Raw genomic sequence first — 20,579 nt, 5'->3', positions numbered from 1 at the left:
CCCCTTGACAAATATCACAAGGAGGTGGAAGATGTCTTAATGCTGGTGGGCCATCTAATAGCTGGTTCACACAGACGATGCTTAAAGCATGGAAGACAGAAGCAGGCAAACTTAACAAGAAGATGCAAGGGACCAGTGGGGTGGGGCCAGAGGGAGAGTGTGTGCTGGGGGGGGGGTTGTTTGTGGATACACATGTGCGCACAGACCTACACACTCATACACACAAGTGGGGGGTGGGTTTAGGGCTTCATAATAAAAAGTTAAAAATTAAAGGCTCTCTCAATGGCCATGGTAGCAGAGGCTGGTAAATGTTTTTTGGGGGGGCGGGGCTCCACTGTGTTACCTGCTCAGCTCTGGGGGCCTCTGGACCTCTGAGCTCTGCTGGATCGCTGCTGGTATGATCCCAGTCCTGGTGGAGCCAAGGTCATTGGGGAAGGGGGGAGGGGGGCTTCACACAGCCTTCTCAATCTTTGCGTTTGTCAGCCCTGGCTCCCCCTTGACCAGCCAGAGAACCCTGTTGGTGCTGGTGGTCCCTATGAGCTCAGCACAGCCATCTTTCATCGCTGGAAGTCCATAACCCTTCTTATTCCCTATCTGTTATCCTTTCAAAACAGCAAAAATATACGGCCACTCAAGACAGCCAGATGCCTTGAAGGCATCGAACGTGATAGAAGTCTCAGGCTGACAGAAGGCCTTAGCATTTCTAATTACAATGGTACCTCAGGTTACATATGCTTCAGGTTACAGACTCCGCTAACCCAGAAATAGTACCTCAGGTTAAGAACTTTGCTTCAGGATGAGAACAAAAATCGTGCTCCGGCGGCGCGGCAGCAGCAGGAGGCCCCATTAGCTAAAGTGGTGCTTCAGGTTAAGAACAGTTTCAGGTTAAGAACGGACCTCCGGAACGAATTAAGTACTTAACCTGAGGTACCACTGTACATTGAGCAGCCATCTAATGGAATATGAGATCTGCCTTCCCGGTACGCAACCTGCCTGGTCTGGATGAACATATGAAGTGATTCCCCTATTAAATCGCACCATAATAAGCACTGTAAACATTTTTCTGGTCCTGGCTTAGGAGTGATATGGGACACTTAAGACTCCATTTTTTCTGGATCCTTGCCTGCTTTTGGGGATTATCACCATTCTGGTCCAGGATTCAGGGACCATACCACCATCTAGGATCCCATTAAAAAGGGTGGGACTAGGATCTCCTTAAAACCCTTAAAGAAATCTGTCTGCATAAGGGCACTCCACTGATGGGAGTTTGGACACAGATGGAAACAAAAGTAAGAATAAAGAATGTCCCTCAGGATCTGTCTCCTTGCGTTTTGAACACTGCTCATGGTAAAAGGTAAAGGTCCCCTGGAGGGTTAAGTCCAGTCAAAATCAACTATGGGGTGCAGTGCTCATCTCAACTTTCAGGCCGAGGGAGCCAGTGTTTGCCCACAGACAGCTTTTCCAAGTTATGTGGCCAGCATGACTAAACATGCCATTTACCTTCCCGCCACAGTGGTACCTATTTATCTACTTGCTCTGGTATGCTTTCTAACTGCCAGGTTGGCAGGAGCTGGGACAGAGGAACGGGAGCTCACCATGCAGCAACAATGGGGGCCCTCCCCTCCTCCCCTGATGGGTTGCTGCCTGAAACTACAGATGTCGTAGCTGCTCTTCACTTTTCAAGCTTCTCCTGGTTCTATGAGAGAATGGGGCAGAGGAAGGTGGAGAGTCTACTGACCTGTTTTTCACCTAGACTTTCCCTTCTTCCTCCATTACGTCCTGCATGCCTTCCTTGGTCTCAGAGCTGCTTTATGGGTGGTGTGACACCCCATAAATCACTCAAGGCGACACATTCAACTGCTTTAAACTAAGCATCCTTTATGAGACTGAGTTGGTGCTACCAAAATGGCAAAATGTGTAGCCAGCCCATCTCCCCTTTTAAGAGGAGAATTTGGTAATATGAATCCAAAATGTTTGGTTATCTCCACATTTGTCAGAGACAACATTTCTCTTTCGGATCAAAGGAAATCTGATTCGTAGGACATCTGTATATGGGAAAAGAAAGCAATAGTTCTAATATGAATGCCTCACCTGCAGCTGTTTTAATCTAAACATCCTCTATGCTGATATTTTATGTGCTTCTAAATAGAGTAAAAGTTGCATTCAAAAATGGTTCAGTAATAGAACAAACTGAAGAGGTGGTCAGAGTGTGGACTTTATTTATAATAAAAGATCGGGTGCCAGCAAGTAAACAGGTTAAATTGATTACAAAATAAAGCAGAGCACTGTAGCTCTGCACCTGGACTAATCACAGCCTACCCACGAACAATATCGTATTCCTAGTCTACTCTTTTCTTTCTCTTTCTTTCTTTGGCGATCACTTGTAGCCGAGTAAGATTGTCTTCCATAAACACGATACTAACAATAAGTCCATCAGTGACTGTGGGTGCCAGTTCAGATTTTAAGGTCTGGTGCCACCTCTCTTTGGGAGAACTAGCCTGTGGCTCTTTCTGTACATGGGGATCCAATCAGTTATATCACATTTCCCAGAATGGGGAGACCATTGGACTTAGTGGTTAAGCTTTGTCTTCACTGCTTCTCCACCTCTGGGATTCACACCAGTTTCTACGCCGGGTGCAGTTCTTTGATGTGCAATGAAGTTTCTACTCTGGCTGAAGATCATTCCACATTCCATACATTTAAATGGTTTCTGCCCGGTATGGGTTCCTAGGTGTAAAGTAGGTGCCGGGCCAAACATTAGGCAGAAAGGGGAGACTGACTTGGGCAATTGAAAGTTGCAATGCTGGCAATTTCTTCTTTTTCTTAGGGAAAATGAAACCTTACATCATAATGCATTTTCAGGTGCCACAAGATGGTTGTTTCTACACTCTTAATTACTTCCCTGCTTTGGTTCCTCCCTGTGCAGTGAAGTGATGGCTTCAGTCGCTAACGAAGTGCTGTTCACATACCATGTATTTTGTTAGTTTTTCTCTCTGTGTGAATTATCTTGCGTGAAGTTAAGTTTGCTGCTCCCACTGCAGCTGTTTTCACATTCCATTTACTTGAAAGGCTTCTCCCCTGTGTGGGATCCCGGATACAGTCAAGTCATCACTCTCACTGAAGCCCTTTGCACACTCCATGCACTTTAATGGTTTCTCCCCAATGTTGATTCTTTGATGTAAGGTAACTGTAGTCCGCAGAATGTTCTTTCCACACTCCATACATTTTAATGGTTTCTCTCCAGAGTGGGTTCTCTGATGTGAAGTAAGTGCGCTCCTACAATTGAAGCTTTTCCCACACTCTACGCATTTAAATGGTTTCTCCCCAGTGTGGGCTCTCTGATGTATATTAAGTGTAGTCCTTCGACTGAAACTCTTTCCACACTCCATACACTTAAAAGGTTTCTCCCCTGTGTGTATTCTTTGATGTGCAGTAAGGCTTCCACTATGCCTGAAGGACTTTCCACACTCCATGCATTTAAATGGTTTCTCACCAGTGTGGCCTCTTTGATGTACAATAAGTGTACTCCTACGACTGAAGCTCTTTCCACACTCCATGCAATCATATGGTTTTTCCCCTGTGTGGGTTCTTTGATGTAAAGTAAGGGCACTTCTACAACGGAAGTTCTTTCCACACTCCATACATTCTAATGGTTTCTCCCCAGTGTCTGTTTTATGATGTTCTATAAAGCTTCTGTTTTCAAACTCCATACATTTAAAGGGCTTCTCCCTGGTGTGTGTTCTTTGATGTACAGTAAGTGTACTCCGTCGACTGAAACTCTTTCCACACTGCAAACATTTAAATGGTTTCTCCCCAGTGTGCGTTCTTTGATGTACAATAAGTGTAGTACTCCGGCTGAAGCTCTTTCCACACTCCATACACTTATATGGTTTATCCCCAATGTGGGCTTTTTGATGCAAAGTAAGGTAGTAATTGACACTGAAACCTTTTCCACAAACTATACATTTAAATGGTTTCTCTGTTGTGTGGGTTAGTTGATGTGCGGTAAGCCTTCCACTCTGTTTGAAGCTCTTTCCACACTCCATACATTTAAATGGTTTCTCTCCAGTGTGGGCTCTTTGATGTAAAATAAGTGTAGTTCTCCAACGAAAACTCTTTCCACATTCCATACATTTAAATGGTTTCTCGCCACTGTGTGTTCTTTGATGTAAAGTAAGGTAGTAATTGAAAGTGAAACTCTTTCCGCACACCATACATTTAAATGGTTTCTCTGCTGTGTGGGTTCTTTGATGTGCAGTAAGGCTTCCACTTTGGCTGAAGCTCTTTCCGCACTCTGTACATTTAAATGGCTTCTCCCCAGTGTGGGTTCTTTGATGCACAATAAGGATGCTACTTGCACGAAAGCTCTTTCCACACTCCATGCATTTATGCAGTTTTTCCCTAGTGTGGGCTCCCTGATGTAAATTGAGATGATGACTGAGTCCAAAACTCTTTCCAAACACCACAGATTTACATGGTTTCACCCCTGTGTGTGTTCTTTCATGTGCAGTTAGGTTTCCGCTCTGGCTGAAGCTCTTTCCACACTCCATACATTTAAATGGTTTCTCCCCTGTGTGGGTTCTTAGATGTAAAGTAAGCTTACTCCTACGACTGAAGCTCTTTCCACACTCCGTGCATTTAAATGGTTTCTCCTCTGTGTGGTTTTCTTGATGCAAAGTAAGCTGACAATTGGGGCTTAAACTATTTCCAAACACCATGGATTTATACGGTTTCTCTTGAGTGTGGGTTCTTTGATGTTTAGTAAGGTTTCCACTCTGGCTGAAGCTCTTTCCACACTCCGTACATTTAAATGGTTTTTCCCCAGTGTGCTTTCTTTGATGTACAATAAGGAAACTACTGGTACAGAAGCTCTTTCCACACTCCATGCATGTATGTGGTTTCTCCCCTGTGTGGGTTCTTTGGTGTAAAGTAAGATGGTGGTTGAGACTGAAACTCTTCCCACACACCATACATGTAAACGGTTTCTCCCCTGTGTGGGTTCTTTGATGTGCAGTCAGGTTCCCACTCTGTCTGAAGCTTTTTCCACACTGCATGCATTTAAATGGCTTCTCTCCTGTGTGGGTTTTTCTGTGCTTAATAAGGTTACCAGCACTACTTAACCTCTTTCCACACTCAATGCATTGAAATGCTTTCTCCCCTGTTTGGGTTCTATGACGTGAACTGAAGATTCCACTCTGACTGGAGCTCTTTCCACACTCCACACTGCTGCTCCCTGTGCATTCTTCATGTGAATTCAGCTCGACATGGACATCAGTGTCCTGAGGAGTGGAGGATTTCCTTTCTCCATTTTCCAACATGGTTCCTACATGCTTTTGGGGTGATCGCTGATTTACAAATTTCTCTTTCGCTGTTTCACACTCCACATTTCCTGATGACCCCACAGATGGCTCTTCATTATTCTCGTTCTTCTGCCCATTACCTGTTTTGAGCGAGAAAAAGAAAATGCCATTCAAATTGCAAGGCAGAAGCAGGGACCCTCAATACACATTGAACTCAGTTCTTTGCTTATACTTTTTTCAAGCTTGTCCCCCTCCCTCTCTCTCCCTCTCCAGCTGAATCTGAAGTTAATTTCTGAATATACTACAATCTCAAGGTCCCTTTCCGCTCCACCTCCCACCTGCTGTGACTCCCACCTGCTGATCTTTACCTTTCCTTAGAACCCCATCCAAATGGATCTTTTATTGGAGGTTACAGCCCACACACGTCGGCTGCGCTTTCTGCTTGTGTGGTGGCACCTCCTTGTAGCAGAATATTTCCCCGGAGGCAGATGACAAGAACAATAAGGTAAAGGTACCCTGAGTGTTAGGTCCAGTCGCGGACGACTCTGGGGTTGCAGCGTTCATCTCGCTTTATTGGCCGAGGGAGCCGGCGTACAACTTCCGGGTCATGTGGCCAGCATGACTAAGCCACTTCTGGCGAACCAGAGCAGTACACGGAAATGCCGTTTAACTTCCTGCCAGGGCAGTACCTATTTATCTACTTGCACTTTGATGTGCTTTCAAACTGCTAGGTTGGCAGGAGAAGAGACTGAGCAACAGGAGCTCACCCCGTCGCGGGGATTCGAACCGCCGACCTTCTGATCGGCAAGTCCTAGGCTCTGTGGTTTAACCCACAGCGCCACCCACGTCCCTGACAAGAACAGTAGTCATAGTCAAATTCCTCAGTCAAGAGCTTCTATATTGCTTGTTGCATAAGCATTTCAGTTACAAATATATACAAACTATTTACATGCCTACTATATCTCTCCAGCACGGTATAAACTCAGCGTGTGTCTCTATGTGTGCTTTCCTCGTGCAGAATCGCAGCCTCAATTTCCTTCCTTTATTTGCACTAAGCAAGCCAAGAGTGGCACTCCAACACACTAAAGAAAATTCTGGAACGCTCTTTAAAGCCTAAAGGAACTTTTATCTGTTTCTTGAATAATGTTTTCCTAACATCTTCTCCTTTCACCCAAGTGATGAACTCTGGTTTGGGAAATACTTTCCAAAAGGCCAGTTAATTCTGAGTACAGTGGTACCTTTGGTTACAAACAGGATCCGTTCAGGAGCCCGTTCACAACCTGAGCAGAATGTAACCTGCGTCTGTGAGTGTGTGCATGGGTCGCGATTCGCCGCTTCTGCACACGCGTGTCTCGTCATTTTGAGCGTCTGCACGAGTGGTGAAACCCAGAAGTAACCCTTTCCGGTATTTCCGGGTCACCGCAAGACGCAACCTGAAAAGATTTAACCCGAAGCATCTTTAACCTGAGTTATGACTCAGGTTAATGTACTACAATATGCCCAGACACTCCTAGTGCTACTACTGCCATGGCCATGGCTTCCTTCCCAAAAGCAAGGAAAGGCAAGATCTTAAATCTCCTGCTATGGTGATAGCAGAGGGGACACGTGGACCCAGCAGAATCCAACTGACACCCGTGAAGAGGATCTCACTGTACACTGACTTCAATTCAAGGGAACCATAGTGGATATTTTGAACTTGAGGGAATATCTCAGCACATTGGAAGGGAAAACTCAGCCTGGAGGACACCTCTGCTCTCTAGGAGAATAGTCCTGCTGGATCAGACCCAAAGTCTTCCAGACATGGTCAATTTTTTGCAGCTTCAGGCGTGCATGTTCATGCTTTGTGGGGGCCAGGGGCAGAAGGGGGTGTAACAACAAATGCAATTGTCACCTTTGGACAGGAGCAGAGTTGCTACATCCTCCTCTCTGTCGTCTATCTAGGCAAGCAAGAAACCCCATGAGATTTCAAGGAAACAAAGCAGCCAGGAAAAAGCACTCAATGAGGATGTGAAGAAGAACATAAAGGCATCAGGCTTCTCCTCCCTCTCTTCCTGGAGCAAAAGGGCCCCCTCCCAACACTGGTACCTGCTGAGGTCTCCCCTTCTTTGGAGTCCTGGAGGAATGGATCTTGTCCTTCTTCCCAACAGGAACTGAGGTCTGATTCTGCCAAGGAAAGAGATATTATTGCCTACTTTGGAGCACAAAACTCTCAGTCATTTCAAATCGATCCGTATCTACGTCGACAAAGGCAAAGAGGAAGGATTGCCATATCCGGATCCTATAAAGACACGCAACATGAGCAGGAGAGGACCTTGTGGTCCCCACTGACACAAGGGGCATTTGTGTGAATATATGGATGCTTCTTCAGAGAACAAAGCTGCAAATATTGTAGGATACATCTGCAAAAATGGGGATCCAAGTGGGCTATTCTTCTTAAATTATTCCTACTCTGCATGAATACATGGCACAAAAGCTGCTTGACACCTCCAACGTCTAGCAGTCCAGAGGCATAAAAATTCATCCTTACCTAGAGAGGCCAGCATCTCATAATTCTCCTCCATGACTTCCTTGTGCAGAGCTCTTTGGCCAGGATCCAGCAAAGCCCACTCCTCCTCCGTGAAAAACACAGCCACCCCCTCAAAGGTCAAGAGGGCCTGGAAGGTCACCAGATCCTGGAAGAAGCAGCCAAGACAACTTCTCTTAGATCCCCCTCATCCCTGTCTGTTCGGTTTCTTGGTTCTCAGTGGCTTTTGGTGGCCCTGGGCAGGATAATCATAAATAATACCCAACCAACCCCTACCTGCCCTTCCTCCCCGATGCTGTTTCCTTACCTGAGGGAGCTGCCTGGCACCTTTTCCCACCGCACCTGTAAGAAGAGATGGTCCAGACGGTGTCTCTGTGGCCATCAGGCTGCCTGTCGGAGAGAAGGAGAATGAGGAGGCCTGAAGGGAACTCAAAACAGGAAGCAGCTCTCTAGGGGAGAGACACGGAATGGGAACAATGCCATCCTTTATACAGGAACTTTCTAATACTATAAGCTACCTAATCGGACTTCACAGAAAGCATTATGGTCCGTACCTCTGCAGTACTCACTTAACAACAACAATAATAATAATAATAATAATAATTTCTTATTTATACCCCGCCCATCTGGCTGAGTTTCCCCAGCCACTCTGGGCAGCTCCCAATCGAGTGTTAAAAACAATACAGCATTAAATATTAAAAACTTCCCTAAACAGGGCTGCCTTCAGATGTCTTTTAAAGATAGGATAGCTGCTTATTTCCTTGACATCTGGTGGGAGGGCGTTCCACAGGGTGGGTGCCACTACCGAGAAGGCCCTCTGCCTGGTTCCCTGTAACCTCACTTCTCGCAACGAGGGAACCACCAGAAGGCCCTCGGCGCTGGAGCTCAGTGTCTGGGCTGAACGATGGGGGTGGAGACGCTCCTGCAGGTATACAGGACCAAGGCCGTTTAGGGCTTTAAAGGTCAGCACCAACACTTTGAATTGTGCTTGGAAACGTACTGGGAGCCAATGCAGATCTTTCAAGACTGGAGTTATGTGGTCTTGGCGGCCGCATCCAGTCACCAATCTAGCTGCTGCATTCTGGATTAATTGCAGTTTTCGGGTCACCTTCAAAGGGAGCCCCATGGAGAGCGCATTGCAGTAATCCAAGCGGGAGATAACTAGAGCATGCACCACATGCATGAGACAGTCCACGGGCAGGGAGGGTCTCGGCCTGCATACCAGGTGGAGCTGGTAGACTGCTGCCCTGGACACAGAATGAACCTGCACCTCCATGGACAGCTGTAAGTCCAGAATGACTCCCAGGCTGTGCACCTGGTCCTTCAGGGGTACAGTTACCCCATTCAGGACCATGGAGTCCCCCACACCCGCCCACCCCGTCCCCCAAAAACAGTACTTCTGTCTTGTCAGGATTCAACCTCAATCTCTTAGCCGCCATCCATCCTCCAACCGCCTCCAAACACTCACACAGAACCTTCACCGCCTTCACTGGTTCTGATTTGAAAGAGAGGTAGAGCTGGGTGGACACCTATTTCTTGCTCCAAAACAGCCATCCAGGATATCCCCTTTCTGACCTTTTGACACATTTAAAGCCCTAAAATATTGACAAGACTCCCTGGTTGGAAGAAAGCTGACATCTGGAGGGCATCTCCATCTCAGCTCAAACATGAAATGTAGTTTGTGGGGCAGAGATAGAAAGATTAGTGACTTATGGCCCTCCAGGGCTTCCTCAATAATAATAATAATAAATTTTATTTATACCCCGCCCTCCCCGGCCAAAGCCGGGCTCAGGGCGGCTAACACCAATAAAATAAAATCACAGTAAAAACATAATAGGGGGGAAAGAGAGGGAGAAAAAAGAAAAACCAAATTAAAATGCAATTTAAAACGCAGCCTCATTATAAAATAGCTGATAAATCAAGATCATAAGGGGAGGGAAACATAAGGGTCAGACCGAGTACAAACCAAAGGCCAGGCGGAACAGCGCTGTCTTGCAAGCCCTGCGGAAAGATGTCAAGTCCCGCAGGGCCCTAGTCTCTTGTGACAGAGCATTCCACCAAGTCGGGGCCAGTACTGAAAAGGCCCTGGCCCTAGTTGAAACCAATCTAACCTCCTTGAGGCTCGGGACCACCAAAGTGTTATTATTTGTGGACCTTAAGGTCCTCTGCGGGGCATACCAGGAGAGGCGGTCCCGTAGGTAGGTGGGTACTAGGCTGCATAGCGCTTTAAAGGTCAAAACCAGCACCTTAAACCTGACCCTGTACTCCACCGGGAGCCAGTGCAGTCTAAGAGTGTTGGTGTGTGTGAACTGTTTAATATTCCAGCACAGTGAGGTGGAACAGGGTGAGAAATATCTGGGCGGGGGGTCAAAATAGGCTGCAGGGCATCCCTCCTGAACACAGTTTCAAACCCGCCTCTATTTTGATGGAGCACATAGAAAATAATAGCAAGATTGATATTATACACACAAGGCAAAAATGCAAACATTTCCAAGCTATCTCTCTCTCACATACCCAGAGATGTCCAAGATTGAGGAATGATATACAGAGAGGAGAGACAGAAGGGAAAGAGGGAACTGAGGGTGCAAGCAAGTGAAAAGTGACCAAAGGAGGGGACCCTTGGAAGCAGGCAATTGGCAGTAATAACAACAGAAAACCTTGCCATTCATGGAGAGGAAGTTCCGCAAATGTTTCAAGAGTGGCACACAAAGTCCTCCAACCTTTATCCTTACAACAAGAGCAGTGCAACACCCCCTCCCCATTTGCCTCCCCCCTCAACGCCCACTCCAAAAGTATCATTAATTCCTTTTGGCTTCTTCCCACATCAGCCTCTTTCTTGCTAAGGAAGCTCCCAAAGCTAATAATAATAATAATAATAATAATAATAATAATAATAAATGCACTCTACGTGGGGCTACCTTTGAAAGTGACTTGGAAACTGCAATTAATCCAGAATGTGGCAGCTAGACTAGTGACTGGGAGTGGCCGCCAAGACCACATAACACCGGTCCTGAAAGACCTACATTGGCTCCCAGTACGTTTCCGAGCACAATTCAAAGTGTTGGTGCTGACCTTGAAAGCTCGGTCGTGTAAAGCTGAAGGAGCGTCTCCATCTCCATCGTTCAGCCCGGACACAGAGATCCAGCACCGTGGGCCTTCTGGCTGTTCCCTCGCTGCGAGAAGTGAAGTTACAGGGAACCAGGCAGAGGGCCTTCTCGGTAGTGGCGCCTGCCCTGTGGAACGCCCTCCCAGCAGATGCAATAAACAACTACAGTGGTACTTCAGGTTACATACGCTTCAGGCTACATACGCTTCAGGATACAGACTCCGCTAACCCAGAAATAGTACCTCGGGTTAAGAACTTTGTTTCAGGATGAGAACAGAAATTGCGCAACAGCAGCGCGGCTGCAGCGGGAGGCCCCATTAGCTAAAGTGCTGCTTCAGGTGAAGAACAGTTTCAGGTTAAGAACTGACCTCCAGAACGAATTAAGTTCTTAACCCGAGGTACCACTGTATTTTACTTTTAAAAGACAACTGAACTGTTTAGGGAAGTTTTTAATATCTGACGCTGTGTTGTTTTTAATATTTGGTTGGAAGCCGCCCAGAGTGGCTGGGGAAACCCAGCCAGATGGGTGGGATATACCGGTATACACACACACACACACACATATATATAATAAATATAATATAGTATAGTATAGTATAGTATAGTATAGTATAATATAATATAATATAATAATACAATACAATACAGTGGTGCCTCGCAAGACGAAAAGAATCCGTTCCGCGAGTCTCTTCGTCTTGCGGTTTTTTCGTCTTGCGAAGCAACCCTATTAGCGGATTAGCGCTATTAGCGGCTTAGCGGGCTTAGTGGATCAGCTGATAAGCGGCTTAGCGGCTTGGGGAAAAGGGTGGAAAAAGGAGAAAAAAAACTGCAGGAACTCGCAATACATTTTCGTCTTGCGAAGCAAGCCCATAGGAAATTCGTTTTGCGAAGCGCCTCCAAAACGGAAAACCCTTTCGTCTAGGAAAAGTATAGTATAGTATAGTATAATAAATATAATAATATAATATAATATAATATAATATAATATAATATAATATAATATAATATAATATAATATAATATAATATAATATAATATAATATAAATGCCATTCCTGTCAAGATGTTTCCACTGTACAACAGCACCCTCCCTGCCCCCCCCATATATTAATATAATATAATATAATATAATATAATATAATATAATATAAATGCCATTCCTGTCAAGATGTTTCCACTGTACAACAGCACCCTCTCTGCCCCCCCATCTATTGTAATATAATATAATATAATATAATATAATATAATATAATATAATATAATATAATATAATATAATATAATATAATATAATATAATATAATATAATATAATATAATATAATATAAATGCCATTCCTGTCAAGATGTTTCCACTGTACAACAGCACCCTCCCTGCCCCCCCATCTCCCCCCCCCCGCAGCTTGGAAGGAGCAGTGGCTGAAAGAAGGAAGGGGTCATAGGGTGATGAGGGGGTGGCAGGAGGTAGGGGGGTTGTAAGACAAAGCCGGAGCATCGCTAGCCAGGCTGAGGGGCTGCAATCCCTCCGAGCTCAGCAGGATTTGCATAATTCTGAGCAAGAATGCGCGGGGGGTCCAAACCACGCTGCTCAGTGTGCAAAGATGCACAAAACATCGTAGGAACAAACCCCGAATGAAATATTTGCGGTCGATTATGTTATATATAATAATAATATTTAATGCAAGTTGGTCATTGTGGGAGGGGGAGCAGCTGGCACCTGGCACCAAAATGTCTTCGCCTGCTTCCAAGGACGTAGATTTTGCAAAAGGCAAGCCCGGAGGGAAAGGGTGGGGGAGCCAATTCCCTGCTTTCCTCTCATTCCCCACGCGCCTCCCCCCCCAATAAAACCCTTTCCCTCCTCCTCCCCACCACCCCCAGCTGCGCTGTTTGCAGATGCAAATCCTACCCGCACCTTCTACTCCTCCTCCTCCTCCTCCTCCTCCTCTCCACGGCTGCTTCTCTTCCGGGAATATGGTCGGAGACCCCTCCCAGAACGCCAGCCCCCCCACTCCAAAACATCCTGCCTCTCTAGGAAGCGGAGCTCGTTGACCCAGGTGGAGGGACTGGGTGGCAGAAGGTTCCCACTCTCCCCCCCCCCTTCAAGCAGAGATTCCCTTCCCCGCTGCAAACAATCTCTGTAATCCCATTTATTTTGCAAGAAGGTGCAAGGTTCGGTCTCTGGCAGCGGCAGGAAATTTACGACAACCCTAAAGGGTAGTCCAGTGTTGTTATAATGCACACTTTTTTTAAAAAAAGGGGGGTGTATGAAGTTGTATGGAGAGGCGCAGAACAGCTGCTTTGCATGCAGAAGGTCTCAGATTCAATGCTTTGCATGCAAAAGGAGACACCAGGTTCAGTCCTCGACAGGGAAAGACCCCCCCCCGCCCCTTAAAAAAAAACCCTCTGGTGGATGAAGGTTGGACAGCTTTACTCCCCTCCCCTGTGCATATTTTGCACAAGCCTGACTCGCACTATGCAGGCGGGGGGGGGGGTGCTCTATGAGTATAGTTCTATGGGCCCGCACGTTCAAAGGGGAACCCGAAGTGTTGCTACTCAATGTGTCGGAAGTTTCAAGACAAAGACCATAGGAGTCCCTCGAGAGGCGGGAGGTTTTAGAAAAGGGAGGAGGGGTGTGTCGGTGGAGGAAAACGCCCCCCCTTTTTTTATTGCAGGAATGGAAACTGGATTAACGATTTAGGGAGGCAAGCGGCCGGAGATGACAAAGAGGTAAAGACGCAGCCTGGGGGGGGGAGGGGTGATGAGAGGGGGACAGGGAAAGAAGACCCCCCCCCAACACCCACCCCACAAGAGCCGTTCCTAGGGCCCATCGGCAGGGGCCCAGATCTATGCATCCCAGCTGCAAAGTGGGGACTCAACACCTGCAAGGTTTGCATTGCATTTGAGATCACCCCCACTTTCAAATTCCCTATGTGCAGCGCGGTGTGGGGTGCACGACGTCTTACTCCAGAGGAAACCCCCGCAGGGATTCCATTGCACAATCTCTTTTGAGGACTAAGGGATGCTCACCTGCCCTGCTGGGGTGCGAGCCGAGGTCCCAAACCTGGCAGGAGATCCCCCAGGGTCTCCGCGCGTGTTGCGCCTTGTCGGGTCCTTTTGGCAGGAGAGATGGAGAGAAGGGGGTCCATGCAAGGCTTAAAGGAAGCGAGGGAGACCAGGAGAGAGATCCCCCCTCCCTTCTCCTCGCTCTCCCCCTCGGATGGAGAGTTTTACTTGCTGTTCGGGGCGCAGGGCGAGGGGTGAGCTGCGCCAAGGGGACGGAGAGAGGAGGGCAGAGGAAGTTGGGGGGCTGAGGGAGCCATGGGGAGGGGGGGGGGAGCCAAGCCCAGCATTGCCAGTAGGTGGAGCTGCATTTTTGTAAACAGAATTTCCCTTGTTCTTGCATTTGCTTCACCCTTCCACTCCTCCAACAATTGCATTTTTCCTATCTGTGATGGGGAGACCATTGAGCCAAGAGCTGAGGGTTACACGCACATTAATGCTCAGGGGCCTCCTGTCCCACCCCCATTCTCTTCCTCTTCCTCCCTTACCTGGGTTTTCTTCTCTTCCTTACCTGGACTACCTTACAGGTACCTTTAGGAAGTTCTCCAGAATAATATGCCCCACTGTGGGACCACTGAGTTCCTTTATCCTAAGAAGTTGTCTTCCTGTTCTGTTGTTTATTTCTGGCTATACAGTTACCTGCTTAAGCACAAATTGAGCTGGCAAGAGGGTTGGCTTGCCCATCTCGAAAGTTTGACTAACTGCTGTGGGGAGGGGAATGTTGAAAACCCACACGGGACCCCCTTTCTCCCTGCAGAGAAGGAACCTGTCATGATCAGTAACAATGTTCACTTTCCACTGCATGGCTGATTATTTATACTGTTGGACACCAGTTCAAAAATATGGGTGGAGGGTGCTATTGAAATGCTTTTGGATTTTAATAATAATAATAATAATAATAATAATAATAATAATTTCTATTTATACCCTGCCCTTCCCGGTTCAAAAACCAGGCTCAGGACGGCTAACAACATATTTAAAACACTTGATTATAAAAGCAGCATAAAATACAGTATAAAAACATGAATAACAATATAATTCAAAAATCAATTTAGGGGAAATAAACATTAGATGATCACCAGGGCTAGCTGGCTTAATTAGTCCTATTTGGGCCAGTGAGGAGACCAGGGGAGAATTAGCTGTGGGATCCCAGAGCGGGTAATCGTCATAAAAAGGGGAGGGAAGGAAGAGGAACAAAAGATCAGGCCAGGTTCAGATTGAAAGCCAGGCGGAATTGCTCTGTCTTTACAGGCCCTGTGGGAGGAAGTTAAATGCTGCAGGGCCCTGGTCTCATGGGGCAGAGCATTCCACCAGGTCGGAGCCATCACTGAAAAGGAGGTCTTTCTTAACCTGAAACTGTTCCTAACCTGAGGTACCACTTTAGATAATGGGGCCTCCCACTGCCACTGCGCCACCACCGCACGATTTCTGTTCTCATCCTAAAGCAAAGTTCTTAACCCGAGGTACTGTTTCTGGGTTAGTGGAGTCTGTAACCTGAAGCGTATGTAACCTGAGGTACCACTGTATTGAAAGCCTCTATATTACTTCTTATTTTTGGTAGAGTGAGTTACAAGCTGTAATACAATCCATCAGCATCAAAAGATAATAGATGTATTCACATTCCCAGTCTGGTGGGTTTCAAGGGTAAAGGACCCAAATTCATGATAGACAATCCCCATTGCTGGAGGGTTTGCATGTGGGCATGTGCATATGCAGGCCAAGGATTGCCAGTATCACAGCTGAGCTGTGTGAGACAGCTGGTGGGTGGGATTGCTCTTTACGCACAAGTTTTTAATCTCTTCTAGTGGAAACATCTCTTGTTTGAACCTCCTTCCTCTAAAATAATATTCATTCAGTTCATCCTTACAAGTGATCTTTAATATTAACTGTTTTCAGTGCCACACATATTCTCTGTTGGAGCAAAGATGGTACGTCCGGGAGACCTTGGCCACCCAACCCAAAGGAGGAAAGATAATGAGAGGGTCCTGGACAGGGAATTTCCACTAAGATATTCCTATATTACAATACGGGCAGGAGGTCAGGCAGAACTAACTCGTCTTCCTCAGGGAGACATAGAGAGGAGAGGATCTAGGAGATGTTAAAATAAGAAAAGGTGCTAATTGGGCTTACTGTGTGTTAACATCTCTTTTACTCTTCCTTGAAACACTAACAAGATTTTCTTTCCACCCCACTCCCAGAAAGGCAACAGAGAAGACATTCAGAATTCTGAGGGGCCACCTGCAATTTCATTGTGAAAAACAAGTAGAATGTTCAGATGAAGAAAATATTTAGACATGTGGAATGCGCTTCAGTCAGTCTGCATGGTTATCCCATCAATGAACTCATACAACCAAGAAACCATTTAAAGGCATGGAGTGCGGAAAAAGCTTAAGTGGTAATGGAACTCTTGCAAAATGTCAAACTCAAACTGAGAAGAAACCATTTCAATGTATGGAGTGTGGAAAGGTCTTCAATCATAGTTCGCACCTTACTGTACATCATCGAACTCACACAGGGGAGAAACCATATAAATGTTCAGAGTGTGGAAAGAGCTTCAGTAATAATGGAGCCTGTAAAAAACACCAACGAATTCACACAGGGGAGAAACCGTATAAATGTTTGGAGTGTGGAAGGTGTTTCAATAATAGTGGAAACCTTACTGTACATCAGCGAATTCACACAGCGGAGAAACCATTTAAGTGCACACAGTGTGGAAAATGCTTCAGTTGTAGTGGAAAACTTACTTTACATCAACGAACTCACACAGGGGAGAAACCGTTTAAATGCACACAGTGTGAAAAGTGCTTCACTAATAGTGGAAGTCTTAATTCACATATCCAAACTCACACAGGAGAAAAGACATTTGTATGCATGGAGTGTGGAAAGGCCTTCTGTCATAGTGGATCTCTTATAACACATCAGCGAACACACACGGGAGAAAAACCGTTTACGTGTATGGAGTGTGGGAAAGGTTTCATACATAGTGGAAATCTTAATTTACATCTCCGATCTCACACAGGGGAGAAACCATTTAAATGTACAGAGTGTGGAAAGAGCTTCAGTCAAAGTGCACATTTTAGAATTCATCAAGTAACCCACACAGGAGAGAAACCATTTAAATGTATGGAGTGTGGAAAGAGCTTCAGTTATAGTGGAAATCTTGCTATACATCTACGAACTCATACAGGGAAGAAACCATTTAAATGTATGGAATGTGGAAAGAGCTTCACTCAAAGTGGACATTTTAGAATACATCAACAAAGCCACACAGGGGAGAAACCATTTAAATGTATGGAGTGTGGAAGGAGCTTCAGTGATAAAGGAAGTCTTACAAAACACCAACAAACCCACACAGGGGAGAAAACTTTAAAATGTTTGGAGTGCGGGAAGTGCTTTAGTGAGAGTGGCGCTCTTACAAAACATTGTCGGACTCACACAGGAGAGAAACCATTTAAATGTATGGAGTGTGGAAAGAGCTTCACTAAGAGTGGAAGCCTTGCAAACCATCAACAAACTCACAGAGGAGAAACCGTTTAAATGGATGGAGTGCTGAAAGCACTTCAGTTATAACTGAATGCTTGCGAAACACCCCCTACCCTCTCATGTGGGAGAAACCTTTTAGCTGTATGGAGTGTGGAGAGTATTACCCTCAGAGTTTGCTCCTCCCATGACATCACGGATTCCTATAAGGGGAAATTGGTGGTGGAAGCATGGTGTGTATTTGATGTATTTGGTGTTTCCATGTAAAGCTATACATATATGTGTTAAAATAATGAAAGTAATGTCTCATAATAATAAGTTTAATAATATGTAATGTACTGTTAGATAGTGGGGGGAGTGAGAACCTGCTTATGTGAATGATGGTGGGCTGAGGAGAGAGCCAGAGAGAGGAAGGAAGGAAGGAAGGAAGGAAGGAAGGAAGGAAGGAAGGAAGGAAGACTGGGAGAGAGAAAGGCATAACATTCATATTGCATTTTGGGAAAGATTATGGAAAACAGATCTGAAATTCATGGCATGTTGTACACTGAAAGAAAATCATATGAGAATGATGTACCTGTGCTATTTGACTCCTAGTAAGCTACCAAAAAGGGATGCGGGTGACGCTGTGGTCTAAACCACAGAGCCTAGGACTTGTCGATCAGAAGGTTGGCGGTTCAAATCCCCGCAACAGAGTGAGCTCCCGTTGCTTGGTCCCTGCTCCTGCCAACCTAGCAGTTCAAAAGCACATCAAAGTGCAAGTAAATAAATAGGTATCACTCTGGTGGGAAGGTAAACGGCGTTTCTGTGCACTGCTCTGGTTCGCCAGAAGCGGCTTAGTCATGCTGGCCACATGACCTGGAAGCCGTACACCGGCTCCCTCGGCCTATACAGCGAGATGAGCGCTGCAACCCCAGAGTTGTCCGCGACTAGACCTAATGGTCAGGGGTCCCTTTACCTTTAAGCTGCCAAAAATGTATAGAACAAGTACAAATATGTGCTGGGAGTGTAAAGCAAAAGAAGGTACCTTTTATCATATGTGGTGGTTGTGTAAAGTAATGAAGTCTTTATGGGAAATGATATATAACGAACTGAAAAAAAATGTTTAAAACAACTTTTGTATAAAAACACACACCCAGAAGCCTTCTTATTAGGAATTGTAGGTTCTGACATTCCAAAGGAACAGAAAAGGCTCTTCATGTATGTGAAAACAGCAGTAGGGATGCTATTAGCCCAGAGATTGAAATAAGAAAGAGTCCCTACTAGAGAGGAATGGCAAACTGAGTTGTTAGACTACACTGAAATGGCAAAACTGACCGGAAAGGTCAGGGACCAAAAAGACAAAAACATCAAGAAAGAATGGCGAAAATTTATAATTTACATAAGAGACTACTGTAATCAGAAGAAAACATTAGCAGGATTTTAATCTCATTTGTAATGTAACAAATACTATGGACAATATGGATACGAAACATGAAATGATTTGCAGTTGAAAATGTTGACAATAGCATTGGGGGGAAGTCTTGATATTAAAAAACAACAACTCTGTATGGATATGTATTCGGTTTTGCTATAAATTTTTATTTGGAAAACTAATAAAAACAAATAAAAAGAGAGAGTGAGAAAGCCTGCCTACGAGATCCAATTTTCCCCCTTCTCTCCTTTGTAGCCCCTCACCCAGCTCTCCCCATTGGACTTTTAATATGGCAAGTGGCGTGAAGAGACAAAACAGGCAGCCTTCATCTTCCTCATCCCCAGTTTGCTTTTTATTTTAGATTAATTTTTCTCTTCACCCCCCTTCACCCATCTTGTCTTGCCCCTCCCACCCTCTCCTTTCTTCCTTAATGCTGGGGGGAAGCCCCCGCAACATCCTCTCTCATTCTTTTACCATATTTTTCGCTGTATAAGACACACTTTTCCCCTCCTAAAAAGTAAGGGTAAATGTGTGTGCGTCTTATGGAGCGAATGCAGGCGGGAGGCTCTGCTCAGCGCTCCGAGCCGCGTGGAGCGTTTGTGCGGCTCTTGGGGGTCCTAACATCTTCCATTCTGTGTACATGACCAAGCCAGTGTGGTCAATGCTGCAACCCGCAAGTGGGGTGGGGGGAGGGAGGGTTATTGGTTAGCGGGGTGTTTATTGCTCTTGTTTTTATTATGTATTTTGTGTTTCTTTCTTGTATTATGATGTTGTGAACCACCCTGAGATCTATGGGCAAAGAAAATAAAAAGACAGAGCACATATTTGTTTGAGAATGTTCTGTCAGATGCTGCCCAAAATCTTCCTGATGCAACCATACGGAGGGCAATGAGGCATCGCTACTGGAGGGTGTAAGGTGCCCGTTGGTCGTAGTACACAAGCTTAAGATGAGTCAACAGTGTGATGCAGCAGCAAAAAAAGCTGATGCTGTTCTCGGATGCTTCAACAGAAGTCTAGCATCCTGATCAAGGAAAGAAGAAGAGGAGTTTGGATTTGATATCCCGCTTTATCACTACCCGAAGGAGTCTCAAAGCGGCTAACATTCTCCTTTCCCTTCCACCCCCACAACAAACACTCTGTGAGGTGAGTGGGGCTGAGAGACTTCAGAGAAGTATGACTCGCCCAAGGTCACCTAGCAGCTGCATGTGGAGGAGCGGGGACGCAAACCCGGTTCACCAGATTACGAGTCTACCACTCTTAACCACTACACCACACTGGCTCTCCTAGTCCTAGTCCTTCTCTGTTCTGCCTTGGTCAGACCACACCTGGAGTATGGTGTCTAGTTCTGGGTGCCACAATTTGAGGAGGGTATTGACAAGCTGAAAAATGTGCAGACTTTAAAGGATCTTGAAGCCCAGCCTTATGAGAAGTGGTTGAGGGAGTGGGTTGTGTTTAGCTTAGAAAAGAGGAGATATGAGAGCCATCTTCAGATATCGCAAGGGCTCCCCCTTGGGAAATGGAGGGGAGGACTCAAATGCATGACTTCCAAGTTACGAGAAAGGAGACTCTGACTAAACATCAGGAAAAACTTTCTGGCAGTAAGAGCTGTTCAACAGTAGAACAGACTCCCTCAGGAGGTAGTGGACTCTCCTTCCTTGGAAGTTTCTGAGCAGAGGTTGGACGGCCATCTCTCAGGGATGC

The 20,579-nt window shown here is 45.8% G+C and overlaps 3 protein-coding genes across 4 annotated transcripts in view; 1 reads left to right on the top strand and 2 right to left on the bottom strand.

Moving 5' to 3' along the window:
- The window catches only part of LOC310837460 (uncharacterized protein), a 187,045-nt gene that overhangs the window by 89,856 nt on the left and 76,610 nt on the right, over positions 1 to 20,579 (bottom strand). The gene's annotated exons all lie outside the window — the stretch shown is intronic.
- LOC310837256 (uncharacterized protein) lies at positions 2,198 to 12,899 on the bottom strand. The gene is made up of 5 exons (XM_083723503.1): positions 12,834 to 12,899; positions 8,132 to 8,214; positions 7,828 to 7,972; positions 7,386 to 7,463; positions 2,198 to 5,440 (listed from the first exon to the last, which is right to left on the bottom strand). The coding sequence occupies exons 2-5, from the start codon at positions 8,204 to 8,206 to the stop codon at positions 3,048 to 3,050; spliced, it is 2,691 nt and encodes an 896-aa protein (XP_083579629.1). The 5' UTR covers positions 8,207 to 8,214; positions 12,834 to 12,899; the 3' UTR covers positions 2,198 to 3,047.
- LOC310837810 (uncharacterized protein) lies at positions 13,468 to 18,811 on the top strand. 2 transcript variants are annotated; one of them, XM_083724959.1, is made up of 2 exons: positions 13,468 to 13,654; positions 16,186 to 18,811. In XM_083724959.1, the coding sequence occupies exon 2, from the start codon at positions 16,358 to 16,360 to the stop codon at positions 17,522 to 17,524; it is 1,167 nt and encodes a 388-aa protein (XP_083581085.1). In that variant the 5' UTR covers positions 13,468 to 13,654; positions 16,186 to 16,357; the 3' UTR covers positions 17,525 to 18,811. The 2 variants fall into 2 exon arrangements, with proteins under 2 accessions (XP_083581085.1, XP_083581086.1); XM_083724960.1 differs by lacking the exon at positions 13,468 to 13,654 and adding an exon at positions 13,697 to 13,813.

This window comes from Podarcis gaigeae (genome assembly GCF_964106915.1).
Source record: "Podarcis gaigeae genome assembly, chromosome: 2".
Taxonomy (NCBI): Eukaryota; Metazoa; Chordata; class Lepidosauria; order Squamata; family Lacertidae; genus Podarcis; species Podarcis gaigeae.
Note: the sequence above shows the minus strand (reverse complement) of the source record. Positions and strands in the feature narration are given on the sequence as shown.